The 14,547-nt window shown below is 43.2% G+C and overlaps 1 protein-coding gene across 1 annotated transcript in view; it reads right to left on the bottom strand.

Annotated features, from left to right (window-relative positions):
• Window positions 1-1,702: 1,702 nt before the first annotated feature.
• DAPL1 (death associated protein like 1) overlaps window positions 1,703-14,547 on the bottom strand; it is a 48,181-nt gene continuing 35,336 nt past the window's right edge. Inside the window, exon 4 of the mRNA XM_058694762.1 lies at window positions 1,703-2,219. Coding sequence (XP_058550745.1) covers window positions 2,088-2,219 — 132 coding nt within the window. The 3' untranslated portion in view covers window positions 1,703-2,087. The remainder of the gene's footprint in view (window positions 2,220-14,547) is intronic.

Below are 14,547 nucleotides of genomic sequence, written 5' to 3' on the forward strand. Positions count from 1 at the left end.
CTTATTCACAGACACACTGGAACACTTAAAAGGCCCTCTGCACAGAAATAATTTTACTATTATTTGGGAATGCCTAAAATTCCAGTTACTTTCTTTATGACTTATAGATTGCTAGAACAACAAATAGCCTTAGACATCAACTGGTTCAAGCCTCTCATTTCTCAGATGCAGTCTAGAATGTTGAATGACTCACTCATGCTCGCACACTAATTGTGGTATTTGGCTTTGTTCTCTCTAGGGGCATCTGGAGGAGGAGAGGGCTCTCAAAGGAGGAAAAAAGGGCAACGGAAAAGAACAGGTAGAATTTCCAGAGACATGGTTGCCCCACTGCACAGTCATTATAATGTTCCTTTTCCTATAATCCCTAAATCCCAGGAAAGGTAAATCAAGAGGGAAAGGGGAGAGCACAAGAATATCCATAATATTGGAAGCACATTAAAGCTTAAGAAGAAACTGTAAGTAGCGTGTATTAGATTTTTCATTAAGTTATTCACTAAATATATTAAAGGAGAGAGATTATGTACTTGAGGATCTTACAGCCCAGTGGGAGAAAGAGATATGCACATAGATGAATTGTAATAAACCTGGAACATATGGTGTTAGATGTACGAATCCAGAGCTAAGGGGATCCTGACAAGGGAACTACTATCTTCCCACAGAGGTTTTGGGAAAGCTTTCCAGAGGAATGGGTATTGGAGTGGGTCTTGAAGGGTGGACAGGAGTTTGGCAGGTGGGAAGGATATGAGGGAAGGTCCTAGGAATTCTGGCGGGAAAGAATAGAGAGTGTGACTGCAGCTCTAATCACCTTAGGAATGAACGAAGGGTCATGTGACTGGAGCGCTCTGTGACTAGCAGAGCATGGGAGGTGGCCTGGGCCAAGCTAAGGAGTTGGCATTTTATCCTGCGACCCACAAAGTCTACAAAGGCTGTTGAGCAAAATGTGGCAGGATGCCTTGTGGAAGAGGAGGACACTGGCTTCGGTGGAAGAGGTGGGGAGGCCAGGCAAGTGACTCTCGTAATACCGGGGCCTGTGCTGTGTCAGTGAGCCTGCCAGGACCAGCCAGGCTGGGCAGTGGAGTGCCGTTCAGCCTCCACCCCACTGCAGCCATCTGCTCCCTCACACACAGACCGTGCCTCCTCTCACGCTGTGGTTCCTCCCGGAAGTCCATGGAACTTCTGCCGCTGACATTCAAAACAGTGGGGAAGGCTCAGCAAAAGGGAGCGCTGTGGTGAATACCCCCACCCCCACTCCCCCGTAAGGGAAGGTCTGGGTGCGTGAGATGATGCTTACAGCTTCACAGGCAGTGCATGCCTCTAGCAGTAATTGGGTAAAGGAGGAATGTCTCTTTATCCCTTCTGGGGAAACAAACTGCCCTGGGTTCCAAGAAAAGCAGGAGAAACCGGGCATCCGGGTACAAAGCCGGGAAGATAGCTAGTGGGAAGAGAAAGGCTTTATTTTGGCAGCGGATGGATACCAGGAGATCACATTAGTGTGAACCCCAAGGTTGCTGCCTATTTCTGCAGGAACAGGCAGGGGCCTGTGGCCAGAGAGTTGGCTGACCTCCAGAGGATGAGACGACCTACTGGACCCTGAGCCGTTGGGCTCCCGCAGCCTTACCGGCTGAGGACACTTTTAGCTGAGGATTTGAGAAGACTTTCCTGCTTGGTAGCCCCCAGCTCAGCGTAATGCCAAGTTCAGTAAATGATTCTTAAATGGAATCAAACTCAAGTGATTAGCCTACTGAAATTCTTATAATTGTATACCTGAATATAGCCTGGGGGAGGCTTGTAGAAACTTTTTTTTTTTTTTTTTAAAGATGCAGATTATTATCCGGACAGGTTAACACTGGGAGACAGAGGAGCAAAAAGGGTCTTCAGGGGGCTAGAACCAAGAGCACAGGCAGGGAGTAGAGGAACAGCTTTGCTGAGCAGGGTCTCAGAGTCCCTTCCTGGAAACCCAGTAAACGTGTTTACCTTTTGGTTACCTGACAGAGAAATGGGAGTGTCCCAGAAGAGTTGGTGGTGGTAATGGTGGTGGTGGGAGACGCTCGAGGGACTTGTACACCTGCATGGAAGTTTGCAGTATCTTAAATAGCTGTGGCCATACATGTGTTCCTGGTTGCTGAGGGTGAGCAGCGAGCGGGCAGAAGACTTGGGACACAGAAGGACTTGCCAGGATGTATATGTTCAAGGCATGACAGATTGCTGCAGAATCCAGGCTGGAGAAAAGAGGAAACAGTAATAATAATCATTTCCAGGCTCTTTACACTTCAGTAACACGTTTAATCTTCACAACAATTCTGTGAAGTAGACATGTTTGCTACCTCTATTTTATAAATGAGGAAATTCAGGAGTGCCCTGGCTCATAAACTTAGTAAAATGAAAACAACGGATACAATATCGAAAGCATCCTAGTGTTTCATCAGGATTAAAGAAACAATAGCCACCCTGTCACAACGTGCTCTGGTTGCCCAAGGTCTCCCAACAGTTGCAAACTTGTTTTGTGATTGATGGATTTGAAGGCAGGAGATTAGTACAATACATGAGAAATTGCCTTAACAATTTACAAGCAAATTAACGAGAACTGAAAAAGAGAATTCTCTGTTCTTGTGTTAACCAAAGCTGGGATAAAGGAAAAATAAGTTAGTTGCTTGCTCGGGAAATTCCTACCCCTGGAAAATAAGAGTTGAAACCACTAAACAGCTTCCCAATCAAGAATAACAACTTGTGCATCAAAAATGTTCCTCAAGACCCTTGCCTCACTGAACCCATGTATGCAAAGCCATTGTGTCATAAACTCTGCTTAATTCCAGTCATTTCCTCACCTTGTAAGAGCTCCCTAAAAAATCACTTAGCCCAGGTCCTTGAAAACCTGAACCTATTCTTCCCTACAAGGTGGTGTTTATCAGTCTGTTTTTCTGGAGTTAACAGTTGACATTAAGCATATATTTAACTATATAGCTGAGGTGACATTGTGACCTTATCAGTAAGTTGACTCAGTCTTAGAACAGTCTTATGCGTGTAAAACACATGCATGTGGATCCTTCCTGCTGCAGTGATCTGTGCTCCAAAACTAGAGCTTGAGACTTATCAACTGGGGATTCCCAGAGGGACTGCTTCCCTGTGGTAGAACATGGTCATTACAATGTCTGGCTCAGGGACCTCCAAGTCCCTGAACACTCGCAGCCCCTTGCATCCAAGGTCCCGTGAAGTGTGTCACCAGACCCTGTCAACCTGGCCATACAGACTGACCCAGAAATAGAGTTCTGACAAAGGCACCTCTATATGTCATAAGTAAAGAGAAGAGAGGTTTCTGAGGTAGCTGAATATGAAAAATTAGACGAATAAAGATCCCCAGATAGAATGGTAACTCACCCAATCTTATTCTCTTTGGGCGTGAGAGAGGGAAGAAGGAAAAAAATAACAGTAAAAACCAAGAGAAGTAAAGAGAGAGCAGCAGTAGAAATGATTGGATGCTGAGAGGGAATCTGAGTCACGAGAGTGCAGAGTGCCTAGGGAACACCAGCTGCTATGTTCTGATGTGACCACAAAATGCTGGAGCCACAGAGCTGCTGGTGTATCCTGGAGAGCTGCAAATCATGTCCCTGTTCTCCATGAGGCTTGTGGTGTGGCTGATGGGGTGATTGTTGTAATAATCATACAATAATAGTAACATTCTTCTATATATTTTCGCTGATATACAATTGAACACAATCATATGCACAGATATTAAGTGTTCAGTTCTATGAATCTTGGAAATTGTATATACCCATGTCACCACCAAGCAAAACATGAATCCAGAAAGTTCTCTTGTGCTCCTTTCCAGTCAATCCTTTTTTTTTTTTTTAATTTTTTTTTTAACGTTTATTTATTTTTAAGACAGAGAGAGACAGAGCATGAACGGGGGAGGGTCAGAGAGAGGGAGACACAGAATCTGAAACAGGCTCCAGGCTCTGAGCTGTCAGCACAGAGCCCGACGCGGGGCTTGAACTCACAGACCGCGAGATCATGACCTGAGCCGAAGTCGGCCGCTTAACCGACTGAGCCACCCAGGTGCCGCAATCCTTTTTTTTTTTTAAAGTTTATTTATTTTGAGAGAGAGAGAGAGAAAGAGAGAGAGAAGGGCAAGCAGGGGAAAAGCAGAGAGAGAGGGAGAGAATCCCAAACAGGCTGCATGCTGTCAGCAAGGACCCCAACACGGGGCTCGATCCCACAATCCATAAGATCGTGACCTGTGCCAAAATCAAGAGTCAGACATTTAACCAACTGAGCCACCCAGGCGTCCCTTATTATATAGTTTTAACATGCATTTCTCTGAGCATCAGTGATGTTGAGCACATTTTCATGTGCTAGTATCCATTAGCACACCTTTTTTGAAGTATCTGTCCAACATTTCTGCCCATTAAAAGAAAATTGGGTTGTTCATCTATTCCTTGTTGACTTGTAGTCCTTTCTATATTCTGGATATGGACACTTTTTGAGATAAATATTCTGTACATATTTTTTTGTCAGTCTGTGGCTTACCTATTAATTTTCTTATGGCTGTTTTGGGGTGCCTGGCTGGCTCAGTCAGTAGAGCACATGACTCTGGATCTCAGGATCGTGAGTTCAAGCCCCACGTTGGTCATGGAGCCTACTTTAAAAAAAAAAAAAACGTTAAAATTTTTTCTTATGGGTGTTTTTTGATGAAAGAACTAACATTGTTTTGGGTAGCAGGCACTGTATTAAGTGCTTTATCAGCATTACCGCACTTGATCTCAAAATTTTTGTAAGTTAGATATTAATCTTCCCATTTTTACAGATAAAAACATGAAGACTGAATGAGGTTAGGTAATGTCTACACAGTATAGGGATGGGAGAGTATCTGAATCATTCAGCCCATTTCCAGAGCCTGAGGTTTTAGCCATATACTAGCCTTTGGGTTTTTACCCTTCTGTGTTAATCATAAGCCCCATCATTGAAGGCTGTGCATCTGAGCCTTTTTTCCTGGCAACCTGAAAGAGCCTCATTGAGGCAGCCATGAACTGCAACCCTGGACAGTGCAGACCTACTTCTGTAAACTTACAATGGTGCTTTAACCACTTAGATGGTAAACAGCCTGTGAGGATGATGCCAGAGTGCTTTATGCCATCACCAGTTGCTCTAAAGACAAGAAATTCATCGTGACCCTACTGACCAGCTATAGAATCATTGGCACCATAAAATTGCTTTGAAGTGAGGTTATAGAGTTTAGAGAAGAGAGGTTTCTTTCTGGGGAGTCACTCAGATTTGAGGCTTGCCTTATCCTTTTCTTAATTCTCCCTCATTATTCACATGTATTATTTACACACAATAACCACCTCTCAGATAGGGCCCTCTGAACCTTGCTGGCCAGTCTTTCTCAATTTGGGTGGTATGGTATGGATAGCCACATCGCCACTGCTAAATATTTATGTACATTGTTATCTTAAGAATCTCCTGTGTCCAGTAAAACATCATTATCTGAACTTGTATTACACAGTTCTTTGCCACAACTCAATGATTTATAAGGTCATGATGATAGGAATACTTGAATGTGCATAATGGCAACAAGGAATACCATGCACCGTGAGTGCTACACTAGGTAGAAGAGTGATGATCTTCTACAATCTTCAGGGGACAAAGTGCTTGGGGAAGCCTGAGTACTCTGGGCAGTACAGAACACTGCAACAAAGGGAGCAAACGGGGCTTTCCTAAAATAATAGGTGAAGAGTAAACTCAAAGGTGGAGGCCCTGCCCTCAGTGGGAGGTCTGCAATAAAGCCCCCCCCCCCCCCCCCCCCCCCCCGCCCTGCCTCCCACGTGGTGCTGTTTAATGTGCAGCTGACAAAGGGTAAAGGAGGTCCTGGAAATGTTTACAGGAGTGCTCCAGAATTTAACCTTCCATCACCAGCTTCCTGAGTTTTGTGTTCTGGGCTCCTAATGAGCAAGATGGTGTTGCTCTCACTTGAAATGATTCAGTGTTTATCTTGGCTTGATCGGTCTCAAAATAATCGTTTTACAAAGATGTGCAATGCCTTGTACTGCTATTTCCTCAAATTCATGTTCCTTTTCATTCACTCTTAAATGCCCAAATTGGGAACTGTAAAAGGCTACTATTTTTGGTCACCTGACTTTCCACTGGCATTAAAATCCAATAAAACAGACCAGACAAAAACACCCTAAACCCTTTTTACCAGTATGGGGTGAATGTCAAAGCATTTTATGGGTAACTGAACAAGTTCTAGTTCAACAGAGGAGACTAAATGTACAGGACAGCAGGGGTGCCTGGCTGGCTCCGTTGGTTAAACATCAGACTTCGTCTCAGGTCATAATCTCACCCTTGGTGAGTTCAGGCCCCACATCAGGCTCTGTGCTGGCAGCTTAGAGCCTGGAGCCCGCTTCAGATCTGTGTCTCCCTCCCTCTCTGCCCTTCTCCTGCTCACTCTCTCTCTCTCTCTCAAAAATGAATAAACATTAAATTTTTTTTTTAAATGTATGGTATAGCAAAAAGTTGTCCTTACTGGCTGTGTGATTTTGCGTAAATTACTTCATCTTTCTGAGCCTCAGTGTCCTGGGATGATAATAATGCCTATCTTATATATTCATTATGGACAGTAAATGAGGTGACAAATATATAAAAAGCCACCCAGCATATAATAACACTTATTAAATGTTAGTTCTACTTCCTTTTGTGTCTGGGCTTCATTTACTTCATCTATAAAGTAGGATTTGCCTTGTAAGGATCAAAGGAGAACATGTACATGTAGACACTTCGTGGGTTGTGAGGTTCTCCATGTGGTAGTTATTGTGAAACAGGTCATTGTGTTTTCATCATATTTGAGTCAGTCACTCCTTTGTCTTCCAGATATTCCTTAATGTCAAAACAGAACATGCATGAGAAGTTATCTGTCGGTCCCCAAACCTCCATTTTGAAGGTGCTGGAATATAAAGTATCAGGATTAAGAGCTTTAAGAGTTAGTAGAAAAGAGAAGAAGAGCATTTTAATAGGAGGGGGGAAATGCCTAAACATTCCTCTAGACTAAAGGAAATTTAGAGGACTATTTTCCAAATTCAGCTCGAAAACCTATTGGATTATGAAAATGAATTGTATGTAGTCTACAATGTTGTAGAATCTCAAAGACCAAGAGGCTCTCAGGTGTTGAGGGATTGGCTCTAAATTGTTTGTTTGAGGGGCACCTGGGTGGCTCATCTGGTTAAGCTTCTGACTCTTAAAAAAAAGTTTTTTTTTAACGTTTATTCATTTTTGAGAGCTGGAGAGACAGAGCATGAATGGGCAGAGAGAGAGGGAGACACAGAATCTGAAGCAGGCTCCAGGCTCTGAGCTGTCAGCATGGAGCCTGATGCGGGGCTCAAACCCACCGACCACAAGATCATGACCTAAGCTAAAGTCGTACGCTTAAGCAACTGAGCACCTAGGTGTCCCAAGCTTCTGACTCTTGATTTCAGCTCAGGTCTTGATTTCAGGGTCATGAGTTCAAGGCCCACCTTGGGCTCTGGGCTGAGTGTGAAGCCTGCTTAAAAAATTTTTTTTGAATTATTTGTTTTGAAATTATCCTCTTATTTCTTGATCACAATAAAATGTTACAATGGAAATTTCAACTGGATACTAAGATACCATAGATTTGACACTCCAAAGGGAGGCCTTGTCACCATAAGCAAAATGAAGAGTTTGCTGGACCCCTGACACTTTACCCAGAGAGAGGTGAGCCCTAGGGGCTCCACCAGTGCAGGCACTGAGGGGCTGTGGCCTTGAGAATGGAATGCATTCTATACTTCCTGAGAGTTGTACAAATGATTCCTGGATGGCAAACTTTGAAAAACCCACAAAAGCTCCCCAAGAGGAAAAGTCGGTTGTGATTAAGCCTTTGACAAGAAATTTGGAAACTTCCCCAGTCACATTAAAAAACTGAGGCCCTGAATGTGGTAAGGGAGAAGTTGACCAAAATCCCCTCCCCTATTGTAGATTTTCCCTGGCAGCAGCCTTAAGTCTATCAGAGTTTTGGGGCGCCTGGGTGGCTCAGTCAGTTAAGTGTCCGACTTCGGCTCTGGTCACGATCTCATGGTTTGTGAGTTCAAGCCCTGCATTGGGCTCTGCACTGACAGCTCAGAGCCTGGAGCCTGCTTCGGATTCTCTGTCTCCCTCGCTCTCTGCCTCTCCCCTGCTCACGCTCTGTCTCTCTCCCTGTCTCAAAAATAAATGAACATTAAAAAAAAAAGTCTATCAGAGTTTTGGTTTTTTGCATTAATCAGGCATTGTAATTACCGAATAGAGACTGAGTATGTGCCCTAAAGGGGCCATAAAAAATTAGTTCCTGAGACCTGAGAGTGAATTGATAAGCCAGGGGTCTGCCTGAGTTTGGGGCAGTTCCACGTTCTGAAGATCCTTAGGAAGTCCATGGGAGCGGGGGGCCTGGGTGGTTCAGTCAGTTAAGCATCTGACTTTGGCTCAGGTCATGATCTCATGGTTCATAAGTTTGAGCCCCGCATGGAGCTCTGTGCTAATAGTGCAGAGTCTGCTTCAGATCCTCTGTCCCTTTCTCTCTCTCTGCCCTTCCCCAGCTCATTCTTGCGCTCTTTTTCTCAAAATAAATAAATAGACTAAAAAAGAAAGGAAGTATGTAGAGCATGTTTTGATTATCACAATAATTAGCGAAGAAAGTGCTATTGGCATTTAGAAGGTTAGAGCCTGGGATGCTAAAAATCCTGAAAATTGCCCTGCTTGAAATGCTAACAGTGTCCGCATTGAGATACACTCATAGAAGCAAGGACAGGAGCATCTCTTTCCTGAGCAAAATTTTAAAAGACAGTGGAAGACAAAGATAAAAGTGTATTTTGATTCTATCATAATTCATCATTCATGCTTATTCACCATATCCATTTCATTTGGGTTGAAATGATTTTGTGGGCTCTGTGCAGTGATCCAAGAGTCCTCCTGGGGGCTTGGATGTATTACAGCAGAAGTAGGTCATGGAGTAGGCGAGGGATCCAGCAGAAGAATCACTGACTGTGGGTGTTGCAGAGCCCTGGCCCAGATGAAGCCTGCTGTGGTAACTGAAGACTGGGATCAGTGCCATGTTTGAGGAAACGGGTCCCGCCCTGGTGTGGTAGGCTGAACAACGTCCTAATCCCCGAGACCTGTGAATGTGTCACCTTACAAGGCAAAGAGGACATTGCTGATACAATTCAAGATCTTGAGATGCGAAGATGAACCTGGAGTTTTGCATGGGGACAGTGTATTCACAAGGCTTCTTATAAGAGGGAGGCAAGTGGATCCAAGTCAGAGAAAGGAGATGTGACAACAGAAGAAGATGGAGGAGTGTGGTGGCTCTAGAAACTGGAAGAGGCAAAGAAATGGATTCTCCTCTAGAGCCTTCAGAAAGGAACAAAGCCCTGCCAACACCTTGATTTTGGCCCATGAAAGCCGTTTGGGACATCTGATTTCCAGGACTATAAGATAGTCAAATGTGAGGTCTTTTTGTTTGTTTTTTAAAGGCACTGAATTGGTGGCAATCTGTTACAGCAGCAGTCGGAAAATCATGCAGCTGGCATAACGTATAATAGAAACCTTCTGACTCAGGAGACCAGTCGATCTCAGAGTTTTTCCTCAAGAGTCTCCATCCCATGACACAGCCTTCCCTACCATTTTTAAGATTCCAAGGAGATACAAAAGCAAGTCGGTCAGTATCTTCCGCCACACCTTGTGTACATTTGCAATCATGGCACATGGCCACTTGACAGAAATGTGTGTGCACTGGGACAAGGGTCCAAAGTAAATACAAAGGATTTCCATATTATCTGCATTTTCCTCACTAAAATTTCTCCTTCTCTCTGCATGGATAGTTGAAAAGGTAGTACATGGCATCAAGGACATCACACTGCTTACTTTGATTTTCACAAGGACCTCCCTCACCCTACTGATTCCTAGACTGGATCTAGTGCTGCCTCAGGTCTTACAGAAGCCTCAAGTAGCAAGGTGAAATACACACTGGAGAAAGTTAGGTGAGCATTGCTGCAAAACAGAAAGAACCTCCCTTACTTGGCAGAGCAGAGCGTTTAAAATGGCAGGAATTAGATCACCCTTTGCAACAACCAACTTGACTTTTTCCTCTTTCTTCAGACCCTAGTGAAATATTTAGCTACAAACTTGAAGATCGAATAAAGCCAGACTTTGAGTTTATTTGACAAGAAAACTTAGCATCAGATACTTAAATCATTAAGGAGAAGAGACCAGCCTAATGTGCTGTAAAAACTAAAGATCAACGAGGAGTCAACCTAGATTCCCTTCTAGCCTGTGTTCTACTCATTTCGGTAGGAAAAATGTTTATTCACTCAGAATTGGAGATCGTGTGCTGAGTATGGATTCCCTGAGAAGGTCTGTTTTCTCTCAGGAATGCTTAGTCTGGCACAGGGAAAATGAAAACAAGTTAAAAAAAAAACAACATCATTCCTGGATAGCAATTTTCTCTGGAGACTTAAAAAAAAGGGGGGGAAATTAAAAATTGCCTCTGCAATCTCACTGTGAATGTCAAATGAAAATGCACAGAAGAGGTGGCCCTGGTAGCTCAGGTCCATGTTTAACTGCCTAAAAAAAAATTTTTCAAATGATATTGTGTTTCCTTTTGTCAATCGAAAATTCCAGAAGAAGGAGACTTTTATATGTGTGTTTAATTAAAAAAAAAAAAGTAAGCAGTACAATAGAGTTAATGTTGCACATATGGATCCTAATTTTGCTAAAGTCTGACAAACCTGAGAAAAATAATCGATGCTATGAATCAATGTGTAATTATGTTAGTATTCCATGTAAACCTATTATTCAATATAACATGCCTATGGGCCACATTAGATGAAGGTCCAGTTATGGAAATGAGGGCATCGGGCATCTGTTCACAGTTGGGAGGTTCTCTGGCTTTCACTGAAGACTGGCACCTCATTCCTCCATCCTACAACCTCCTTATCCTGGTGACCTTGTCAGCAACCTGTCCCCTTCTCTAGCCCCACTTAGCTATCCACCTCCATGGCCACAGCCCAAGGCTGCCCACAGGGGCTCTGACGACACCCACCAGCTCTTGACCCTAGGGAGACCTCTCTAACCCTGACCCCTCTTCGTTCTTCCATTGTGAGTATCTCTCGCACCTCAGCTCATACAGATAAGATCTCTCAGGTACTCACCTGAAAATCAGGGCCACATTAGTGCCCAAGGCAATGAAAAAGTGATGGTGCCCTTGTTCTAGATGTAATTCAAAAAGGAACTCCAATTTCTGATTTGTTTCTCGTGGTGACTACATTAGTGTTCGTTGGTTTGTTTATTTTGGAGAAGGGGTAGGGAGGAAGTGGGGAAGAATATTCTCAGAAAAAACTTTTTTTTTTGATTTCTGGGTGTCCCCGCATTGCCAGTACTTCAAGTATGATTTAGTCCGCTAATTGGGTAACTGGAATCATTTTACGAGTATTCTTATCCCTTTTGCACACTAGTCCTCCACTGCCCAGCCAGTTCACTACTTCATTGTGCTCTCATTTTAGCATGCCTCAGAATCTCCTGCGATGCTCACTCTCATTGCCTGTTGCAAATAAGATGGGGTTACAGCCCACCTCAGCTCCCACTGGCCGTGCGGACCTCCCAGGGGCCTGCCGTGACGTGGACTGCTCACTCCAAAGCCCTTAGCTACAGGGTCGGTTCTGCCCTCGCCATGGTGACTCTGCGGCTTGCAGGCCAGACCTCTCTTCTCATTTCTCCATCTTCTCTGAGACCTGAGGGAAATTCTGGTACCATCCAAGCCTCTTAGGGAAGCTTGTCAAAGGAGAGGCTAGCTCTGTCCCTCTGTCTGTTTAGACTTGTCCTACTCAAGTTGCTACTCTAATACAGCTGCCCAGTGGTGGCTCGGAAGAGGCTTCTTCCCAGGGGTTCAAGAGGGAAGCGGGACATGAGTGACCCCTGGCCTCCTCTCCCTCCCTTCAGACCTATCTGGATTTAGGAGTCACTCTCCTCTCCTCTCTGAGTGCTCCTGCCAACCAAGTGATCAAATTCTTTCCTGGAGGGCAAGCTCTTCTTACATCTTGTAGAATTCCTTCTCCCACCAGTTCTGTAAAAGCCTGACTCCTGCTCTAGATATCTGAGAGGAAGTTTTTAAAATACCGAAACCCTTTTCTCTCTCAAAAGGGTTTGGCTCTTGGCTCTGAAAGCTTGAATTTCAAAACTATTGTTTCTGCTGGTTCCTTTAAAAGGTAGGTACTGAACATCACAACTGAGCAGTGATTTTTTTGTTGTTGTTCTGAACTGTATCTCACCTCCCGCTGAAACAAGCTTTATTGAGTTAAAAAGGATTAGACTGTAAAGAAATAGGGGAATAAAAAAAATACGTTGGGTAATATTAGGAAAAAAACACAAAACCATGCACACAGAGCCCCCCCCCCCCCCCCCCCCCAGCCATGGGCTATTAGATCTTGTTTTGGCCTGGCCAGCATTTAAAACATTCAACTAGTTGGCGATATTTTCAGTTGGATGATTTAATCTAGAAAGCTGTATTTCTGCCTTCTCTTGGAGTCATGGTGACCTTGGGCTGTGGCAGTCACCAGGATCTGGCCTGCCCCAGAGGTCAAGGCTGCCCACCCCAGTTTGTTGAAGCTCCTGTTCAGGGCCCCTTGCACATTCCTCTCCTGGCCAAGCCCCAGAGGGCATTTGTAACTTCCGCCCTCAGTAGCAATTTTCAGCCTCAATCCTTCCTGTTGTACCTCTTAAGTTATTCCAGAACTTTGTACCTTCCTTAAACTCCTTACTCTCCCCCAAGCCCACTCCCCTGCACTCTCACCAGATGACCTATTTTGTTGAGAAAATTGAGGCCAGAATTACTGACTCTTCTAGCTGCTGTCCAACCTACAAAGTTCTCTACATCCATGTTGGTCTTGCCTCCACTCTCAGGATGGATAGTCTTCCTTTTGGTCAAAGCAACCTCTTCAGTTATGCTATTTGAAAACCATAACGTTGGGGTGCCTGGCTGACTCAGTTGGTTAAAGCATGCAACTCTTAATCTCGGGGTTGTGAGTTCAAGCCCCGTGTTGGGAGTTGAGCCTACTTAAAAAAAATCTAATTAAAAAAAAAGTAGGCAAAAATAAATAAATAAGTAAAAACCATAATGTTTTTTATGATTATAGAAATGACATACTCTCGTAACTGTTCAACCAAAGTTAAAAATAAAAGTAGTCCCTTCCACAAACCCACAATGATACTATTCTCCAAAAGTAAATGCTGTTAAATTACTGTTAAATATATGACAGGTATCCTTCTGATTTGCATACACAGTTACAACCACATATAAACTTAAATATATATGTATACACATTGTTCTATTATATTTTTCCAACCCTGTGATTGCGTATTGTCATACAATTTGGTTTTTTTTCTACTTAACAGTGATTGTAAATGCCTTTATGTGTTAGTTACATGTAAACATTACCTTTTTAATGTTCCATTGTTTGAGCATGTCATACTTATTCAAACTTCTTCAAAAATTGGTAGTGTATTCTTACTAAAAATAAACCAAATTATACAGAAGTGTAGCAAGTGAAAGATTCTTTCTGCCCCATGATCCTCTTCTCCCATTCTTCCAGGGGTAATTAGTATTGGCAGTTTATTGGGAATCTTTAGAAACTTTTAAAAAGTCAGATATGTTGAAGTATAATTCATAGAGTAAACTTTGCCTTGTGCAGTGTATAAATGTATGTAGTTATGGAACCAACACCACAACTAAAGTTATGGAACATTTCCATCACAAAAAACTTCCCTTGTGTCCCTTACGGTGACCTCCTTCCTGACCTCCAGCCCTGGCAACCACTGATCCATTTTCTGTTCCTATGGTTTTTCTTTTTCTTTTTCTTTTCTTTTTTCTTAACGTTTATTTATTTTTGAGACAGAGAGAGACAGAGCATGAACGGGGGAGGGTCAGAGAGAGGGAGACACAGAATCTGAAACAGGCTCCAGGCTCTGAGCTGTCAGCACAGAGCCTGACGCGGGGCTCGAACTCACGGACCGTGAGATCGTGACCTGAGCCGAAGTCGTTCGCTCAACCGACTGAGCCACCCAGGCGCCCCGTTTTGCTTTTTCAAGAGGGTCATATAAATGGAATTACACTGAGTGTAGCCTTTTGACGGTGGCTTCTTTTACTTAGCCTAATGCATCTGAGATTCATCCATGTTGATGTGTTAACCAGTCCTTATTTTGTCTAGTAACAGAAATAGCTTTTGTTTCCAAATATGAAATCCTGCTATACCTAGATTTTAGCTATATACATATATATATATATATATATATATATGTATGTATGTATTTGTTTGTTTGTTTACTTAAATAGTATAACCCTACTTCACATAATTTATCAGATCCAGATCTAATTCTTTTTCATGGCTTCAGAATATTCCATCATGTACTTGCTATGTAATGTAATTCACTGTTATTCTCTCTCTCAAAGATATTATTTTATTTTTACTTTATCATTATTATTTTTTTAAGTAGGCTCCATGCTGTGTGAGGAGC

Source organism: Neofelis nebulosa, chromosome 2 (assembly GCF_028018385.1).
Source record: "Neofelis nebulosa isolate mNeoNeb1 chromosome 2, mNeoNeb1.pri, whole genome shotgun sequence".
NCBI classification, from domain to species: domain Eukaryota; kingdom Metazoa; phylum Chordata; class Mammalia; order Carnivora; family Felidae; genus Neofelis; species Neofelis nebulosa.